Source organism: Chrysemys picta, chromosome 5 (assembly GCF_011386835.1).
Source record: "Chrysemys picta bellii isolate R12L10 chromosome 5, ASM1138683v2, whole genome shotgun sequence".
NCBI classification, from domain to species: Eukaryota; Metazoa; Chordata; order Testudines; family Emydidae; genus Chrysemys; species Chrysemys picta.
In genome coordinates, this window is record NC_088795.1 from 37,888,268 (window position 1) to 37,909,259 (window position 20,992).

General features: G+C 38.9%; 1 protein-coding gene across 4 annotated transcripts in view; it reads left to right on the forward strand.

Annotated features, from left to right (window-relative positions):
* The window catches only part of UGT8 (UDP glycosyltransferase 8), a 77,871-nt gene extending 57,131 nt beyond the window's left edge, over positions 1 to 20,740 (forward strand). For all 4 annotated transcript variants that reach the window (XM_005290319.4, XM_008169644.3, XM_065596275.1 and 1 more), the window contains 4 exons: positions 6,976 to 7,118; positions 11,913 to 11,989; positions 15,123 to 15,342; positions 18,454 to 20,740. In XM_005290319.4, the coding sequence (XP_005290376.1) occupies positions 6,976 to 7,118; positions 11,913 to 11,989; positions 15,123 to 15,342; positions 18,454 to 18,817 (804 nt within the window). In that variant the 3' untranslated portion in view covers positions 18,818 to 20,740. The remainder of the gene's footprint in view (positions 1 to 6,975; positions 7,119 to 11,912; positions 11,990 to 15,122; positions 15,343 to 18,453) is intronic.
* The last annotated feature ends 252 nt before the right edge of the window (positions 20,741 to 20,992 follow it).

Consider the following 20,992-nt stretch of genomic DNA (forward strand, 5'->3'; position numbering starts at 1 on the left):
GGCACAGGTAAGAGCAGCCCCTTAGAGCTATTCCTAAAAGAATAAGATTTTTCATTATTATTTGGCATCTTAGGGGACCAACCAAGTTTCCAGTGAAATCAGTGGGAGCCTTTTCACTGCATTAAGTAGTAGTTGGATCAGGCCGTAAACAGAATAAAAGACAAAGCAGCCATATAATGAGTTAGATGCTGTACAGAATTTTAGAAAGACAGTCCCTGTGCTGAATTGCTTAAAGCCCAAGTAGACAAGACAAATGTTAATTTTTGTTTGTATCTAACACCACTTGTATTATCTGTCTTGTCTCGTTGGACTTACCTTTGGTTTACCTTGTAACAAACACCATAGCTGTTCACTGCTGTTCACATATTGGAAGTCATGCATCCTGTCCAATAGGAACCAGCTGTCTAATTCAACCTAGCATAGATACTGCTGTCTAAGCTACTGTTAATGTTTCTTTCATTTATTTTGAAGCTCCTTAATTACAGAAGATAAACTTTTCAGGATTTCTCTCAAGGATATGACTTCCCGTTGCTGGAAGAGAAAAATAATTGAGCAATAGTGCCAGCTATGGTGTTTGTTATCTTTGTTACAAGGGAAGCTTGCCATGTTTGGAATTCTGTTGCTTGAGATCAGTTAAAGTAAACACTCCGTGCCAGTGTCCGTGTCACACACCGTCCTCTTCTGCTTGTGTAATGACATTGGATTGAAGGGGACAAGCACAAGGTTGCCTAGTTGTAACATCTAAATCAAAGACTATGGAGATATGGTTGACACTGTATAAGTAGGGCCCTACCAAATTAACGGCAATGAAAAACATGTCATGGACTATGAAATCTGGTGTTTTGTGTGCTTTTACCCTATACTATATAGATTTCACAGGGGAGACCAGCGTTTCTCAGACCTGGGCAGCCGGAGACTGGCAGCTGTTGGCTGGGTGACTCGTTCTGAAGGCAGTGCCCTACCAGCAGCAGCCGCGCAGAAGTAAGGGTGGCAATACCATACCATGCCACCCTTACTTCTGCGCTGCTGCCTGGGTGGCCAGGGAGTGGTGGCTGCTGACAAAGGGTTCAGCTCTGAAGGCAGCAGTGCAGAAGGGTGGCAATACCATACCATCCTTACCTCTGTGCTGCTGCTGGCAGCAGCTCTGCCTTCAGAGCTGGGCTACCAGCCAGCAGTGCAGAAGTAAGGGTAGCAGTACCGCAACCCTCCCTCCCCCGACAATAACCTCGTGACCTCCCCACAACTCCTTTTTGGGTCAGGACCCCTACAATTACAACATTGTGAAATTTTAATTTAAACATCTGAAATTATGAAATTTACAATTTTTAAAATCCAATGACCATGAAATTGACCAAAATGAGCCGTGAATTTCGTAGGTAATAAGTATAAGCAATGCAAAGTTCCTGTGGTCTCTCTCTTTCTCTCTAGTTCTGAGCATAATACTTTGCATTTCTCTAGTGCCTTTCATGAGATCTCAAAGTGCTTTTCAGATGTTAATTAATTAATTAATAAAACCTCAAAACATCTTTGTAAAGTTGGTATTTTTATGTCCATTTTCTCTATGGTGAAACTGAGGCGTAAAGAGTTTAAATTAGCAGCTAAGGTAAAAATGGAACTGAGAGCCTCTGACTTGCTGTCTTGTACTTTGGATACTTAGAAAAATCCCAATTATAAGAATACATATATACTAATAGAGTTATATCACTGGCCTCCTGATCAGAAAAAGGCCAACTGAGTGCTTTAAGGGAAAATTAAGTAGGCCCAAACTTTGACCAGGATAACTTTAATTAAAATAACTGTGTACAAGGGGCAGGAGGAAAGAGAGAATGAAAAATGTCAGTCTTGTGAAATGTAACTGTAATCGCTAGAAGCCTTAACCGCAAAAGTACAACCTGTGAATAACAGGAAAAGTTTGCTAGAGAAACACCTGTGAATAACAGGAAATCTTATTGCTTTTGTATTCCTAATAAGGGGCTGGTTTTCTGTTTAAAAGGATGTTACAAATGAAAAGTGTGTTTGACTAGATGTGGTTTTAAGCTATATACGTTTTTGTGTTCCTTTGTTAGACAGACCAGCTAGGCTGGCTGTGTCTCCCTGCATGCTTGTAATAAAGTGGGCCTCAGGCTGTTCTGATCCAAACACAATGTGTGGTTAATTTTTCCACCACAGTGCACAATCTCAAGGGAAGTCAAAGAGACCTCTAAGTCTTTTAAAACAATAACAATGGATGTCTTCAACTAACAATATATCAACTAGTCATATATCATAATTGGACAGGTTTAAAGATGCACCTTACACAACACCTCACATTACTGTTTCTGGAACAGCTTGTTCTAGAACACACAAGAAGGAGAGGCTATTCTCAATTATGCCCTAAACAACACACAGGAAATGGTTAAATTGAGCCATTATATAAAAATTACCACAATTTAATTATGTTCAACATTTTCAAGGGAAGAATTATACCAAAAATTAGCTTTGCAACACTAAAGATTAAAAAGGAGGGCTTCCAAAAATGAGGAAAGTAGTCAAAAAGATCAAAGTATAGAAATTAAAAGTCTTACACTCAGCAAAGGATACAGTAACAGTCACAGAAGGAATGCAAACCCCCAAACAAAAAAGAATCAGGAAGGCAAGGGAAAAAATATGGTTAAGTGGCAAGATGTGACTCAAACAGGCATTCTTCAGAAAATGGAAATCCTTTTTGCATTGTGTAGCAGGAGGCAGTTCACTGGCCACTGGTACACGTGCTGTATTTTATTGGATGTTAGTTTTTGTGGTGTTATGTCCTAATATGTTAGTAAATTATATTTATACTGTTTGGGCTGCTGTTGACAGAAAAAGCTGCACAGTGTTAACAGTCCATTTAATTTTCCTTTTACTCAATTCTCATGCCCATTTCCTATTGCTGTGTGGGAATTGTAATTGTGGGCCTTATAATAAGTCTTATGAAAATAGCAATGAATCACGGTTCCAAGAAATTAAATAGCATTCCGAAGACTAGGATATCTATAAGGCATCGGTATCAGTTTATAGCACTGCCTGACATCAGTTAGGATCTAAATAGAATTTGACAGGTTTCAGAGTAGCAGCCGTGTTAGTCTGTATCCGCAAAAAGAAGAACAGGAGTACTTGTGGCACCTTAGAGACTAACAAATTTATGCATCCGAAGAAGTGGGCTGTAGTCCACGAAAGCTTATGCTCTAATAAATTTGTTAGTCTCTAAGGTGCCACAAGTACTCCTGTTCTTCTTTTTAATAGAATTTGAGTTTGTGTTTCCAAAAGCAAAAGGCAAGTCTATTTAGCACACTGGCCTCCTGGTCTTATCTACCTTTTCGTGATATCCTGATGACATTGTTCTGGTGTTTGTTTTGGATTTCTGTTTAGCTAGCAACTCTTCTTTTTCTGATCTACAGAGATATTTTTACTCTGACTCTGCAGGGCTTTGCTATCACAGTATTCTTGGGAAGTTTTAGCTGCTGGCTTGGGGTTATATAAACTTTATTTCAACAAAGTCAACGGAGGGGTTCAAATTTTGCTGTCTCTTTTTTTTGTAGTTTAACTGTTACAATAAATAGGCAGATGACCTGTAATGGAAGAAAAAAGACTCTTACTGTGGAATTCCAGTGAAAACTAATACTGTACATTTCAATTGATTATTTTACACCCTGCATCAAAACCCGGGATCAATCAATAAGGAGTTTTCCTGTGCTTCCTTCCTTTTGTTTATACAAACACCAGCTTGACCTTATTATAAGTTTTCTGCTGACTATAACAAGAACAGGATAAATTATTTAATATCACTTTTGTGTTCTGGAAGGGAATGTGTCCAATTCTGAACTCTGGAAGACTTTCTGCACAAAATTCCATCCAAAAAAATCTGTTTCTGTGACACCACACACCAGTTGTATTTTAAAATTACTTTTTTAATATTAATTACCTGAAGCTGCTAACAGGCTTTTGCCTATTGTATTAAAAACTAAGAGTGCAATCCTGACTCTATTGAAGCCAATGGCAAACCTCACATTGAATTCAGTAGAGCCATGGTTTCACCTTACTTGTTGGTGAAAATAAACATTCATACTGTTGCTGTTTTTCTTATGATTATATCCTTTCCAATAAGTGACTGATGAATCCTGGAACCATTCTGATATCCATTATGATGAATTGTTTGGGGAACATTCTATTGCAGGCTCTTCTTTAATATCAGTAGTATTTCCTGTCACATGCTTCTATAGTAATATATTATATTTGAAAAGTAGCAGTTAACATTTCATGTAGTATCCAATAAACTTATTAGCCACTGAAATACTACCTTTCATAAAAGGTTTGATGCTGCTTTGCAAATATAACCATTGAAAGTTCCAGTCAGTGCCATAAAGTTCTGCTGATTGTGGAAGTACTGTCACCTTTGCCTCCTTACACAGTAGATTACAGATGGACTGCTACTTGCAATGCATTTGGAAAGGGAAAATGACCTTGTCTTAATAAAAATTAGCATGTGTTGTATTGTTCATTCTCTCTCTCTCTTTCTCTCCCTCTCTCTCCCCTCCCCCCCTCTAATTGCCTCTCGTTATCAGCAAATTGAGTTTATTTGATACAACTAGTGGAGACTGGCTTCTCCACTGACTGAGAATGTGACAGTGTTGTTACCTAAAACATTTTCAAAATGTAAATCCCTCTCCTCTGTTGGCAGGTGAATGTCCCACAGTAAAACAGGCATGTCTAATGCCTAGTGGGCACAGATTACCTCACTGGTTTATGAGCTACTGCTATGCCTAGGGGAGGGCTGATTTAACTTGGGTTCATTAGTGGAGGTACTGAATCATTCCCTCAGGCAACTGGTCCATGCCCTCTTCCCTGCCAGTGCCACCTGCTTTTGGTGATGGGCAGATCATCTGTGCATCCCTTGGTGGAGAGGTGACTTTCCATTATTGGAAGCCCTGTGCCCTGAAATTCTGAAGGGCAGAATCTGACTTAACCTGGAGATGAATGGGTGCTTGTGGAGTACAGTAATTACAAGGCTTTAATTATGCTATGTACTGGAGAAGGCATCCCAGTCTGTGCTACTGTTCTTTCAGTAGATAGTGTTAGGATGATTGATTTTTTTTTTAATCTGACAGCATATTTCCTCATGTAATGCATTGCAGATTCACAACTTTTATTAGCTTACACTGCAGGATGAATCTGAAAACCCCTTACATTCCTAAGCGATAAAAGTATGTGCACTTTCACCTCTTCCACTGTTACATTGCTTGTTAGAGGTGTATATAGTTTTTGAATGAAGGGGTTCTGCAGAAATGCCATTGCAAGCGGCTTGCTGCTTAGAGAACAGTTAGAGGAACTAAACAAACAGTGGTAAAACATATGAGTACAGTGTAAGAAAACTGACTATTTGCATATTGTATATCTTGTATCATATATGTACTTTAGTGACAGAACTGAAGAAAATTGCCTTTGGTATATTTGTATATTTTAATATAGTCTTCATAGTGAAATTCTGATTTAACTGAAGTCCATGGGGGGGTTTGCCTTTGACTTCAATGGTGTCAAGATTTCAGCTTTGGTTTTTAACTTGTGTAGAAGGTTTTGATTGTTTGTTCTGGGGCAGTGTTATTTTATAATATTGTTATTTTATGTCTTTGGAATGCTGCGCATGGCTATCTAAATAAACTAAAGAGGCGTTCAGTGAAGTTCAAAGGTAAAGAAGTATCTAAGCCTAGGATCTGGCTATTCCTAGTGATTGCGAAAAATAAAATAGCTTGTGAAGTGAACATTTTGTTGTTCAGCACTCAGGGCCGGCTCTAGGATTTTTGCCGCCCCAAGCAAAAACAATTTCGGCCGCCCCTCCCACCCCTGTTTTTTTCTTACCCCACCCCCGGCCCCGCCTCAACTCCACCCCTTCCCCAAATCCCCAGCCCTGCCTCCTCCCCCCAGGCTCTCAAGCCTAGGAGGGAGGGAGGGAGAGGGAGAAGCAGCGCATGTGCCACGGCCACTCAGGGTCTCCCCCTCCCTCCCAGGCTCTCAAACCCAGGAGGGAGGGGGAGATCCCGAGCAGCCGCGGCGCACGAATCAGCTGTTTCGCGCGCCGCAGCCGCTCGGGGTCTCCCCCTCCCTCCCAGGCTCTCAAACCCGGGAGGGAGGGGGAGATCCCTAGTGGCCGCGGCGCGCGAATCAGCTGTTTCCCAGATTTGAGAGCCTGGGAGGGAGGGCGAGCAGCGGCGCGTGAGCGGCAGCAGCGGAGGTGAGTTAGGGCGGCCGGGGCACATTTTTGGGGGCGGCATGGCCCGCGCCAGAATGCTGCCCCTAAAAATGTGCCACCCCAAGCACCAGCTTGTTTTGCTGGTGCCTAGAGCTGGCCCTGTCAGCACTGTTAACTCCAGTTTTATAAGAAGAAATTATCTGTTTCTCCAAATCCCTAGGTCTCTACTCTTTTGTACTTATAACAACCTAAGAAAACATCATTGCCCTTTAAAAAAAATCCTCTATTTAAAGTTCCTTCCCTTCTTTGATTAAGGCCAAACCTCAGATTCTGGAGTTTAGTTCAGAGCTTTATTCATATGTTGCATATACCTTGCTATTGTGCATTTGCAGACACATGAGCTGATTTTTCAAAATACACAGCTATGTGTACCTGTCTATCTGAGATCAGATGCAAATCTGCTTCTATATGTAAACAATATTTGTTACCTTAACAAATTAGGAAAGAATCTCTTGACCCGTTATATTGGCTGTTAATATAAAGGCTTTAATTAAACCCAAAACTAGGAATAAATTTAATATTAATAACTTTCAAAATATCAGTTATGTAGTCTGAATCTCTTGGTTATTATACTACCTAATTTCCAAAATTCAAATGCCTCGTGAAGCACTGCTAAGCTGTGCAGTGACAGACAGACAAATTTCCAGTATGCAATGGTAATTTTATTCTGATGCTTGTTTTACGATGCTCCGTGCAAATGTTTGTTTCCACAGGATCTTCAAACATGGGTGAATGGTGCTAATGAAAATGGCTTTGTCCTTGTCTCATTTGGAGCTGGAGTGAAATATTTGTCAGAAGACATAGCAAATAAATTAGCATATGCCCTGGCAAGACTTCCTCAGAGGGTTATCTGGAGGTAAGAACTACAGTATAATACATGTCTGTGGTAGATTTTAAGGTTTCTGACCTCATATTTGGACTGTCCTGGTTTGGAAGCAAATTGAATTTGAGACACACAATGTAGATAGGCAGGATAGCAGGAGGGGTGTAATTCTTTCATGAAAGGTGATATTTATTGCCCTTTTTTAGCCTCCCTCCTCACTTTCTCACAGAAGCTGGATTTGCAGCATTGTCCTTGTAGTCAGAAACACAGCAGTCTCCTAGCAGAGTGCAGTTCAGGTTATAAGCACTGGGATGTAAGCCAGAAAAAAAGATAGAACAATATGAGGAACTTTGTGAGGGTATGTATAACATAATCATTTGAGGCTTTTAAACATCACTGCTAGCTAAAGACCTCATATTAGGAATTGGGAATGACATTATCCTATTGACTTCATGTTGGGGATGGGGCCAGGGAAACAAACATGACAGGAAGGAAGGAGAAAGGGCTGTGTGTGAACAAGAACCTTTGTTCAGGTAGGAAATTCTTGTCCTCTGAACTGTCTTTCTCTCTCCTTTGTCTCCATTTGTCTCAATCTCTCTGTCTTCCGTGCCTGCAGCTCCCTGTTGTTTGTTTTGCCCTCATCCTTGTCTTTATCTTGCCCGTTAAACACAAAGAGGGAAAGAGAAATATCTCTCCCTTTGCTTGGCTGGAGTGATTAGGAGATCACATGGATGTGGAGACTCCTCTGTCTAAGCATAAGGCATCCTCATAATCTCACTTGGAAATTTAGAAATCTCCCCCAGGTCTCAGACTGGTCCATAGGTACTTGCATTCCTTAGCTTGCTGTGTAACAATAATTAGGTAGGAGTGGGTGAGAAATTTTGCATTTCCAGCATCTCCTGGTTTGAGTTATAGAGCCACTCCTTTACTATCAGTGACAGCACTTTTGTTAAAAGCAAATGTTTGACAGCACACAGCAGTGCAACACAACAATTTAGAACAGGAAATGAAGAATATTAATCCTGAATCTCCCTTCTGGAGTCTGCTCAGAATGAGGGAGCAGCACTTTCTTTAAAATATATCAAATTGCCCTTCTCCAGGAGAGCAACATTCCATTGCCTTCTGGTAGCTGTTGTTCCTGCTGTCATTTTTAATGGACATTTGTAGTTATGTATGCTTTATTTATTCTTAATTATTAATTATCATTATTATTACTAAACAGCATTGAACTGAGTGATCCAGTGTTCTGGCCCCTCCCTGTCCCTTTCTTTATGTTTAAGTTTTATTTTTGTCTCAAAAGTGACAGACTTTGCACAGTATTCTACAACATCATTGCCCGTAAGAGAAAAAACACCAAGAGGGCACAGATTATTTAGAAAACAACAAACACCCTGAGCATAATGCTTCTCACTCTAACTCACCCTCCCCTTAGGGAACTGTTGGTGTTCAAGAAGGCAGCAGGTTCCCGCAGCAGTTAATTTCAGCTTGAGCTGGTGAAAATGGCGAAAGACACAGTGTAGACCAGCTCTGCCCTTTTATAACCTCCCAGTCTCCTATGTCAGGAGACTCCCTGATCAGCTTCATAGGTGATCACAGACCCCTACCAGCTGACTTGTTGCTAGATGACCTCTTCCCTGACAAACTAGTTCTCCTGAGCAGGAGGGAAAAAAAAGAATATTTGGACAACTCTACTGGACCAGCACCCTTGTAATATTGCACCAAAAGCCATTTAGTAGAGATAAGCTGGTAAATAATTTTTTTCTTTTGTGGGATGGGTGAAAAAGAGATGAATAGCAAGAGAAATTATTTACTGTTTTCTTGCTTGTCATGGTCTCCACTTCAGTTTTAAACACTCAAGTAAGTGAACTGATTTTCAGAAGAGCTGAACATCCAGGTGCTCCCATTAGCTTTACTGGGAGCTGCTTAGTCCTCAGCACTTTAGAAAATCAGGCTACTTAATTAATGAGGTGCCTAAATATGAATTTAGGAATTTTACTTTACATACCCATGTTCTTCTGATCATTCACCTATGGAAGTCTCTTCCTGAGTTTGAAGTGGGTGTGCTGTGCAGAGGGCAGTGGAAGCGTTTCAAAGACGTACTGAAAGTACATTTTAAAAAGGGAGACACCAACCCAAAAGACTGGGAGGACTTGGCGCGGAACAGAACACAGTGGCACCACACCATACACCAAGCCACAGGGGGAAGTCACTTTGAGGAGAACAGACGTGCTCATGAGACAGAGAAGTGACAAAGGAGGAAAGAAAGGCCACAACAGTCCAGCCAACAACTATGTCTCCTCCAAGATTACACCTGTCACTTCTGTGGGAAAATCTGCAGGGCAAGAATTGGGCTCCTCATCCACTTAAAAAATCACCAATGAACCCCCTTGGCAGACATCTTCTTCACATCAAGGGATAGCCGAAGAAGAAGTGGATCTTGTATAACTGACCTTTTAAGTAGAAAAATACTTCTGCTTGTCATTACTCTTTTCTGTGTTAAATGGGGAAAGAGAAGGAGTATGATAAATAAAATTACTGTTGGGTAAATCTCTTTTATTGCTTTCCTATATATATTCTCCATCATATTGTAGCCAAAGACCATGACATAGTTTATTTTTTACTTTATATATTTTTGGTAAATAGCATAGCTTTTTAAGAAATGCACAGAATGTGCAGCCTAAATAGTACAAACCATACAATGGTGTATTATTTATTTAACTGGTAACATGAGGATGTTCCTTCTTTTCCAACTAATAACTATATTCTGGGTGAAATAAACTCTGAAATCAAAGGTCCTTAACCCAAGATATGGCTGAGCAAACAGGGAGCTTCCCCAAGTAGTTATGTTCTGCTTTCTCCCCCCCCCCTCTATTAAATGTGTTATGATTGACTGCTATAAATTTCTAAGCACCTTCATAATTACCAATCCATAATCCTACAGGTTGGGATTTTCAAATCAGTTTAAGGGAATTAGGACACCCAATTGCCATTGAAAATCTTAGCCACAGTAAATATGGCTGCCTCTAGTTCTGATTCCCTGCCTGAACCCCAAGTCTTTGTATTAGATTTTTGCCCCTTGGGGAAGACTTAGCCCTCTCTCCCCTCTTACCACTGATAGTAATTCCTTTTAAATAATTTTTATTGTTAGGACCTAGGGGAGGTTGCATGATTGCAAAGGGAAGTCACACATTGAGCTGTGTTTGTTATGGATATATTGATGGGGAGGACTGAGTAGAGGGATTTATATAGTAGTAGCCAGTCAGAGTAGCTTTATTAATATTTTCTCATTCAACAAAATGTCCATAGAGAGATTATACAAACCTTCTGCTCTATTTAATAATAGACTTCAGCTTATCAGAGTATTAGGGATACACCATGCCTCAGTGGGTCACAGCTGAGAATGCCAGATTCAAGACAAACTGCTGAGAAATAGGGCAGACTCACCCCCCAAACTGGTGGTTATTCTATCATTAGATTATACCAAGCCATTAACAAAAGTAAACTTCTGTCTCTGGTTAACACCGGTTAACAAGAAGTCAAAAATGCAGTCTCCTTAGGCATTCCAGCACTTATTTCACCACCCAGACACTAGATTTTATGATGAGTGGTTATTGATAACCAATTTAATCAAACAAAGGGTTTTTCTTATCCCAAGAGATCTGCCACATACCCAGATCAATATATAACTCAGATCTTACCCAATAATCATGCTGTTGCCAGTCCTTTAGTAATTAAAATCCAAAGGTTTATTTATAAAGAAAGAAGAGGAGAATTAAAATGGTGACAGAAATCATACATACAAGTGATTGCAAAGTTCTTCTATCAGATTTGAAGCAGTGATGGAATAAACTGCTTGTTTGCAAAAGTCTCTCTGGAAATTACTCAAATGGCTTGGGGGTCATCAAATCCTTGTTTAGAGCTTCATCCAGTCCAGAGAAATGAAGCAGGAAATGAAGACAAAATGGAGATGTTCCAGGGTCTTTTATTCCCTATACCATTTGACTGGAATTTTACTATCCGAAACAACGCTCAGAGTCTCAGTTTGCCAAAAATTACAGGCAAAAGATGGAGCCCAAGGTCACATGTCAAGTCACATACTCTTACATGGCTTTGATGACTCGCAGGAGCAGCCATTGCCCACTTGGAGGCTAAGGCATCCGCAGGAAGACTTGCAGGGTGGGATAAGCTTCTTCTGTGCCCCTTGTGAGAGTCAATTGCCTTTGAATGGCCATCAACACAAAGCTGTCTGGCTTCAATGAGGATTTTACCTGGTGGGTGTTCCCCCTGGAACAAACATTTGGGATATAGCTCTATAGCCAGTATTCATAACTTCAGATACAGAGATGATATATGGATTTAAACAGAATAATCATCTTTAGCAAATCATAGCTTTTCCATTGACACCTTACATGACATACTTTATACAGGGTTTGTTGCATTGTCTAACAGTGGCAATATCAATTATATAAATGGTCATGTTTCAGTCATACAGCATCACACAGGGATTGGTATGGGTATTAAATAAAAAACTATACTGCCATTACCCAAATCAGACACACATATTTATCTGTCAGCCAGAGTGTAGGAAAACTAAATAACTGAAATTACTCTGTAGTTATTGGTCAATTACTTTGTACCATTGGAACTGTCTGACCTGCTGACACAATTCCAATTCCATGTAATGGTACATAAATAAATCCTTTCTCCAGGTGAATGACTGTTTTTAATATTCAGAGATCATTTGATTTGAATGTGTGTTTCAAGTCTATCAGTTTCAGAACTTTTGAGAATTTATTTTGAAAGATTGCTGTCTGCTGTGCATTTTAGGTTTTCAGGAAGCAAGCCGAAGAATTTAGGAAACAATACAAAACTCAGAGAATGGTTACCACAAAATGACCTCCTTGGTGAGTACAAAATGTGGTGAAAGCTTGCTTTTTTTTAAATCAAAGTATATACAGTCGACAGTGCTGTAAAATTTGTTATTTTAAAATAACCAACTTCTATACCAGAAATAGTGTGGTAAGAATGTAGAACTCAGAACGAAGTCAAGGTAAATAAATCACTTTTTATGCTCTGAGAGCAAAAGAAAAGTAATAATCCTGTGCTAATTAGTGAAGTTTGTCATGTATTGAGAATATAACTGAAGGAGAAAAAAACAGACTTCCATTTTCAGTTGCTTACAACGTTTTGAAAAGTTCTCCATTCCATCTGTCAATTTTCCATGGTGGTTCTCAACCTAGAGGGATTTGTTTGCTTGTTTTCATGTTTGCTTGCTTTTTTGCTGGGGGAGTTTCAACATTTATTATTTGTATTGTGGTAGTGGCTAGAGGCCTGGCCCCCCTAAGGGTGGGCTCTGTATAAGCACAAAACCAAAATATGTTCCCTACCCCAAGGAGCTTATAATATGTTACACGTTTATTCCTTTTACCTCAGTATAAATCCCTTTATCAGTCCAACAAAACATAGTCCTGATCCAAAGCCTTTGAAGTTGGTAGAAAAAACTCCTATTGAATTCAATGGATTGTGGATCAGGCCACATCTGAGCAAGGGGAAACCTGTGATCTGTCCGCGCCTATATGTACGTACTATACCAGAGAAGATACAAATTCCTTGCTTAAGTTGGGATGAAAGAGGACCCCAGTGGAGTCTGCTTTAAAGCTCCTGTCTTGAGCCCAGACCATCCTCTTGGTCAGAATTGCTGAGGTCTATAAGATCACTGTCCTTCTCTCCTTCCCCAATCTCATCTCTATGTCTTTTCCTAATGGTTGGTTCTATTAAAACTAAGATGGCCAAGTAGTAGGTAATTCATAGAACTTCATTAGCGCACCTCCAAGAGAGCTGAGAGGATTCAAGAGATGGGATTTATTTTACATTTCTTTTAGTTTCATAGCTGATTTAAAAAAAATACAGGACTTTGTGGCCTTCATAAATGGGACAACCGCACTGAAGAAAGCTTTATACACTGCAAAAGCTATGCAATCATGAGATAATATTTTAAAAAGAGAAGTCACTTATGTAGAAATTTACTAGAATCATGCTATCTTGCAACACTGCTCACCAGTAACTATTAGTAAGTTGAGTACTATATGATGTTTGCTTTACCAGCAAACACTTCAAATATGCAGTCTTTGCTGATGTTTTCAGTGAAAATTCAGAAACATACAGACACACACACAATTGATTGAAACCTGAGGAATGTGTATGTGTGGCAATATAGTTATATATTTGCTGCTTGTTCCTACCGAAGCATTATCAGGCATAGGATGTGGATTACAAATTGATAACAAACTCTCTCAGTTTATGTATCAGGGTATTAAGCAATAGCTGTGTTATCTAAGCACCTGAGAAATAAGAAGTCAAACAACTGTATCTCAGACATAATAGTTTCTTTTTAAAGAATGTTTAAGATTTATTTCCATGAGCTTTTTTACTTTGTGTCAATGGTGTATGAAAACACTACTGAGCTTAGGACCCAATGAAAGCTTATGGTTGCTTCTAGGTTACTTAGAAGTTGTTTGCAAAACAATGCCAGTCTAAAGATTCGTTCTGAGGAGTAACTTATTAAAAAGTAAGTAAGTGGGTGGGGGTGAGCGGGCGTGAGAGAGAGTATTAATTATAATGTAGTGATGAGGCAAATATGTTTTAACTAAACTAGTTTTGTTGTGGTAACCACAATGCACTGAGTAAGTCAAATTCTTCTATTTAATACAATAATATATTGTTACTGTTACAGTCAGACCATTTTACCCCAAAGCAATTAATTATTCTGTCACTAAAGACTTCTGTTTTTTATGAATGGAGCTAGGCTGTTCTCAGTGGTGGCAGATGACAGAACAAGCAGCAATGGTCTCAAGTTGCAGTGGGGGAGGTCTAGGTTGGATATTAGGAAACACTATTTCACTAGGAGGGTGGGGAAGCACTGGAATGGGTTACCTAGAGAGGTGATGGAATTTCCATCCTTAGAGGTTTTTAAGGCCCAGCTTGACAAAGCCCTGTCTGGGATGATTTAGTTGGTGTTGGTCCTGCTTTGAGCCGGGGATTGGACTAGATGACCTCCTGGGGTCTCTTCCAACACTAATATTCTATGATTCTATGAATTCTTGGGGATAAAGGTTCTCTCCTTGGTTCATTTATAATGCTAAGTTAGCATGTACCAATGGTAATAATCAACAACAGTCTGTTAAAAGTAATCAGCTTTTGTCCCTCATGAAACTGATGTATTATTTAGATAAAAGTAAACATGAGGCTTTATAGGATGCTCCAATTCAATCCTATTATTCCTTCAACTTTTCCAGCAAATCAGAGTAACCTGAAATCACTCAGTGCTACTTTCCACTCTAAACAGAAACCTGAGGAAAGGATACCTGGAATGTGCATCTTTGTGCTGCTCTGGGGATACCATGTGAACTTAACTTCAGGGTCTGCTAGATTCGACCTAGTCAGAATCCCTCAATATCACACTTACCATTTATATTAATTATTTTAAACCATGTGTGTGAAATGAGATTTTCATTTTGTTGAATATATCCCATCTTGTATGTTGGACTACAAGGAATGAGAAAACATCGATTGCTAAATTTCTGTGACCTAAATTCAAGGAGGTACTTGAGCATATATGTAACTTCAAGCAATTGCATGCACTTCCTGAACTGAAGTTGTAGAAATTTGAAAGGAGCTGTGATATACTCAGATTTATTAAACCATTTTATACTGTGCCTCACAAAATCTTATTTGAAAAAATTGTTCACATTGGTTTGGACAATAACAGAGGCTTGGAAACTAAGGATAATGATAAATGGCAATATATTAATTTGGCAGAGAGAGGCATCCAGTAGGAAGCTGGTTTTGTTCAATCTATTCACCAATGAATTGAGAAAGGGTTTAAAACAGCACACTATTCAAATAATACTTGATTGGGAAGAATTGCTGGATGTGATAATTGTTCTTTTCTATTTCTAATTTCAGTAATTTTATGATACATAATATACATATTTGTAAAGCATTTTCTTTCCTTTACTTCACTTTTCCTCTCTGTAGGTCATGCTAACATTAAAGCCTTTCTTAGCCATGGTGGTTTGAACAGTATTTTTGAAACCATGTACCATGGAGTGCCTGTGGTGGGAATTCCCCTCTTTGGAGACCACTATGATACTATGACCCGAGTGCAGGCCAAAGGCATGGGAATATTATTAAACTGGAAGACAGTTACTGAGGATGAACTATATGAAGCACTGGTGAAAGTCATTAATGATCCCAGGTAAGGAAACGTTGTTGTTTTTTTAATTGTCATTAGGTTAAATCTTTATGCAAACGAGGATTTGTATGCACAGATATTTATGCAAATGGAGATTTCTGCACACAGCTGAGATCCTGCCTGGTTGTCCAATATGCACAAAGAAGTGCAGGCATTATGGATACACAAAAAGTCATTCCTTTAAAATGTGGTCCTGTACATAATGCAGACAAATCTTTCTAATAATTAGTATTCTATCTGCCATATTAAAAATCATTATCCTCATTTACTTTTCTTGTTAGCACATACAGTCACCAGATGAAGATCCCTGACCATTAATCCTATATTTTTCAAGGACAACAACTGACCCTTTCCCCCCACACTTTATCCTTCTCTGTAAAGCAAAGCATCTGTATATCTGTCTTGATGGAATCACTATGAAACAGTAGTAACATGTAGAATGGTCATTTTTTGCTGTGTTGACAGAGAGGTTTAAACATATTTTATGCATATACTTGGCTCCATCAGCTGGAATATTTGAATTGTAGCTGATCCAAAATTGTTGTCTGGGTCCTATGGTATAATGGATACAAAAGAGTAACCTTGCCTTGTCTGCCCACAGCTTGGTTTAGAGAATAAACACAAGGTTCTCTTTTCTCATCCCAGAAGCAGATTTATCTTGGGGCAGAGGTGTGTCATTCAAGCTGATCAGTAAAATATTATCATCTCTACAAAGAATTATGAATCTGAGGTCTTGAGTTTCTCTCATAATTCAGCTGGACTCAATAACAGCCTGGGTTCATAAGCTGGCTTCTATGTTGGCATGTCTGGAACTACAATTGTCAAGTTTTCATCTGCAGACATTTCAGTTTGGCACATGTATTAGTCACTTCAGTCTGATTCTATTTGCTTACCATTACTCTCTCACTTTATGGCTAGAGGACAAGTTTTCTGGCAGAATTTGCTCTTGGATGTCCCCTTAATTTACACAGTTGTCATGACAGACACTTTGGATGAAGTGTCCACTAGTCTTGTAGCAGAGAGCGCTTTCTCTTTTGACAGGCTGGAGATTGGATGGCAGGGCTGGCGCTTCCATTTAGGCGACCGTGCCAGGATTTGGGGGGGCGGCATTTTGCCGCCCTCGGCAGCAATTCGACGGCGGGGGGTCCTTCCACGCTCCGGGTCTTTGGTGGCAATTCTGCGGCGGGTCCTTCACTCGCTCCGGGACCCACCGCCGAAGTGCCCCGAAGACCGGGAGTGCGGAAGGACCCCCCGCCGCAGAATTGCCGACGATGACCAGGAGCGCGGAAGGACCCCCACCTAGGGCGCCAAAAACCCTGGCGCCGCTCCTGCTGGATGGTCTGGCATGTTATTACTATTCAGTGACAGGATGAAGGGCAAGATATTAAGGATCCAAAGACATAATAGCACCACAGAGGCACATGTAAACAGAGTGGCATGAAGAACATTGATGGGGCAGCCAAAGACTACTCTGTCTCTTGTGCACAGAAGAAATTAACTGTTCCTATTGACCTTTTATATTGAGTGAGTCTTGCATTCTAAGAAAACACTAACTGATTCAGAGTCACTGTCAGCCAGGGGAACAGGAATATCACCAGTTCACATCTACGATGATTTGTCAAAAATGCAGAATCTGTGAAAGGGCCCTGTTGGCTTCCCAAACAAACAGAAAGGCAGGGGTATTCTTTTTCAGATTTTAGAGACCTTTATATCTGGGGGTTCCACCAAGCATATGGCTTCTCTTCTGTCTCCATCTGCAGGGTAGAAGAAGTTACACTCACTCTGGGCTTGCAGAAAAGAACCTAGAGAAGTCACATTAACAGATAATAAATTACTATAAGCTGTTAGCAACCTGTGGTGAACAAAAGCATGTTGGTTTTATAGCATATGATTGTGTGAGAGAGATTTCACTTAGTCTTGTTATAGTGACAGACTCATGCTGTCATCAAGACTATTGCCATTGATGACAGCTCACATTCTCAAGGAGTGTGCCTGTGTTCACACTGTAACTTAATGTAAGAAAATCAACTGCTAAACCCAGTGATTATAGTACTGCTAAATGCTACCTGTTGTCCCATGGTACTTAAGAGGAGGAATATTCATGTATTAGATCCTTATTCCAAATGCATGTTATCATTTGTAGCACATAGACTATTCCTAAATTAAATAGGTCAATGTTCTAGCTAGTTGTCTAGTGCATTACACTGTTGGAGCTTTGGACACAACTTACCGAGTTGATAGGAACAGTGTCTGTGGGTGACACTTTTATTGTCTTAGGGCAGGACAATGCTATGAGTAAATAGTCAGTAGGAGAAGGGTATTAATGAAGGAAAAAATACCTACATAGGAAGTTGCAAAGGAAATCTCATGAATCCCAGTTACATCAGCCTTCCACTGTACAGTTATCTGATTTGAGGAGGGGAGGTTCCCATTAGTAATCTGTTTGTCCTGAAATAAAGGGAAAAGGGAATCCCCATGATCAGGGCATTCTGATACTAAAAAATAAATTTAAAAAAATGCATCCCAAACATGAAAGATCTAGTGTCAAACAATATAAAAATCTGTTCAAACTATATTAGAGACAGGGCATATCACTTTATTCTACATCTCTCTAATAACTGGCAACATTATTTTCCATATTTCGTTGGACAGGAGTATAAATGAACAATATATTGGACAGAGTATGTGTCTATTTTAGTGTTGTAGGGGGGAATTCCTCTAATTTGTTTTGTTTATTTTTCAATGTGAATAAAATTCACCCCATGTAGAAGGCCAACCGAAGGGCAATGCATCACTAAAGTCCCATTTAAACCCTTCTGCTGGCTCTCTGCATGGGGTGAATTTTACCCCATATTAACATGTGTACAGATATAAATGTAAGTACAACTATTGTCAGTATTTATTTTTCTCTGAATACTTTTACTATTGAATTGAAGAGGACTCACCTATCCTATAGTGCATCTCAAAAACCTGCTATTCTTTGTCATTTTCCTACCAAAATACCCCACTCAATATGGAGAAATTCAAGTACATCTCTCTGTTCACATGGACACTTGTCATTTGAGAGCAAGATAATATTTTTAATTTGTCACATTGTTTGTTTCTTTCCCGCAGCTACAGGCAACGGGCCCAAAAACTCTCAGAAATTCACAAGGACCAACCTGGGCATCCTGTTAATCGGACAGTGTACTGGATTAATTACATCCTCCGACACAATGGAGCACAACATCTACGTGCTGCTGTTTACACCATCTCTTTTTATCAGTATTTCTTACTGGATATTGCCTTTGTTGTACTACTTGGTACTGCCTTATTTTACTACATTTTGGCCAGGATAGCAAAGTTTATCCAAAAACAAAGCAAACATCTTTGGTCAAGTGATGAACATAGCACCATTAATGGACATTACCACAATGGGATACCAAATGGCAAATACAGAAGAAATGGTCACATTAAACATGAAAAAAAGGTGAAATGAGCCAACTACCCCATGTACAGTAATGAATCAGATCAATAATTGAATTTTATCGTTGTAACTTAGTCTAACAACTACTTAAAGTAAAACATCAGTAAACAGTTCTAACTCTCCCCTACAGTATGTAATCTTATATGATGAGATTCTACAGAACTAAGAAACATCTTTAAAAAACAAAACAAAAAACACAACCTAAAATGCAAAATGTATTTTATTCTTAATACTGATGCAGAGAGGTTATTTTGGCACTGAAATTTTTAGAAGCCTTAATTCTCTGAAGTAATTCAATGACCATATTTATGATTTCCCAGTTTTTAAACCTGAATGTGTGTGTCCCAGGAAAGGTTTCCTTTTACTTGCAAAGATTTTCTTATTTTTATTTTAAATATATATATATCCCTCTTTTAGCTGAGAGAATTTTAGAGCTAGCTCTGTGTTATATTTGTTAAAGGTTTGACATGTTGCCTAAGAATGATGTTTCAATAAAGTCATCTTTCCCAGTGTTTGACACGCAGCAATTAAGTTGCAGATTGAGAATGCAGCCATAAAAAATAACTTTCTCAAAACTGAACATTGAAGAAAAATGGTAAAAATATGTACCGCTTTCCCCCCCAATAGGCTATATAACTCTTCTGTTCTTTGCCATTGCTTTAGAGAAAGGGATTTTGATTAATCTAGGATAAGTTGTAAATTTTATATTTATGTATGTTTTATTTTTATTTTATTTTATGGGGGTTTAGTTGCCTTTCCCTACATAAATAATTTATTCCACTGGAAGAAATGTAGGGGACTTTTAATTAAATGAATAAAATGGCTGTGTGGGTAGAATGCATAATTAAGAAAAATAAATGAAACTCAGAAATTTTTTTTGGCCCTGAGCTCAGTGCAGAAGGTTTGCCATGGGCCTTGAGCAATGCAGAAGCAAACCACTATTTGGGGTTTGTTTAAGAAAAGTTGAATGTCTTTCCTAATAATAATTATTATATTATTAAGTTTATTTCTAAATCACAGTGTTGTAGATGTTCTCTTTCAACAGTTCTATCTGGAAAAAAATATTAACTTATGTTGGTCTGGACCACACAGTCCCTGACATAGTTGCCAACACTAAAGTCTCTGAACATGGGATGGGTTCTCTGGGTTGCTAACCAATGCATGTTTAGAGGTTTTATGGCATGCGTGACATTAAACCTCGCAAACAAAACACAGTGTATAGAGATTGTCTCTTCTGCTCTCCAATATGGCCCCATCCCTCAACAATCTCTGTTAATCATTGTAGCTGACATGCGACTTTTCTGGCTTTGAATGGAGAGTGGGGATGCAGGGCACTAGTCATGAAATCAGAGCTGTCTTGCTGAACCAAAGTTGGCAACTATGTCTTATTTCCATGTCATTCTGTTTACTTGGAATTTGCACTACACATGTTGTGAGTGTATGCATTGTTTATTTATAGTTAGAAATCCCACGAATGACAGAGGAAGGAAAGAAGCCCATTTATCTTGTGTTGTTCACTAACATGGGAAGAGTTGTGAAAATGACAGAATGCTGAGATCATCTTCATACACAGTGACATTATATTTCATTATCATTCCATCAGGAGCCTCCCTTCTATAGCAATAAATAACATTACAAATATGTTTCTAATATATGGTACAGACATTTGTACTGCTTTCCGAATACTTGAAGAAAATGTTGTTATAAATAAGCCGATGAGATATATCTTTTTACAATCTTATCAGTACATGGCAACTAAAGGAACACATTGAGGCGATGAGTGGTGGGATGGTAACAGGATTTTGAGTGTATGACTGAGTTGCTTTTACTGTTTTTGGTATAGTGAAGGTACAAAAGCACTGACCGGATGATTAAGCATAATTTAATCTCCACTGTGATAAAACTTATGCAATAAACATGGATTTAATAGAGAAATACTGTTGTTGGAAGTACATTTTTATTCAAATGATTCATATTTGTCTGGTTTTGTGTATATACATTAACTCATACAATGAGTGTATGTATAACTATATATATATATGTATATTAAAATACATATATACTGCACTGGTCAGTTTGTACACTCAAGGGCCTGGTATGTATGTGAAACTCGAAACATAAATATGTTTTGTGAGCATTATTCTGTTTCCTCATAGTAAAAATCCCATTACTGACAAAGATTATAGC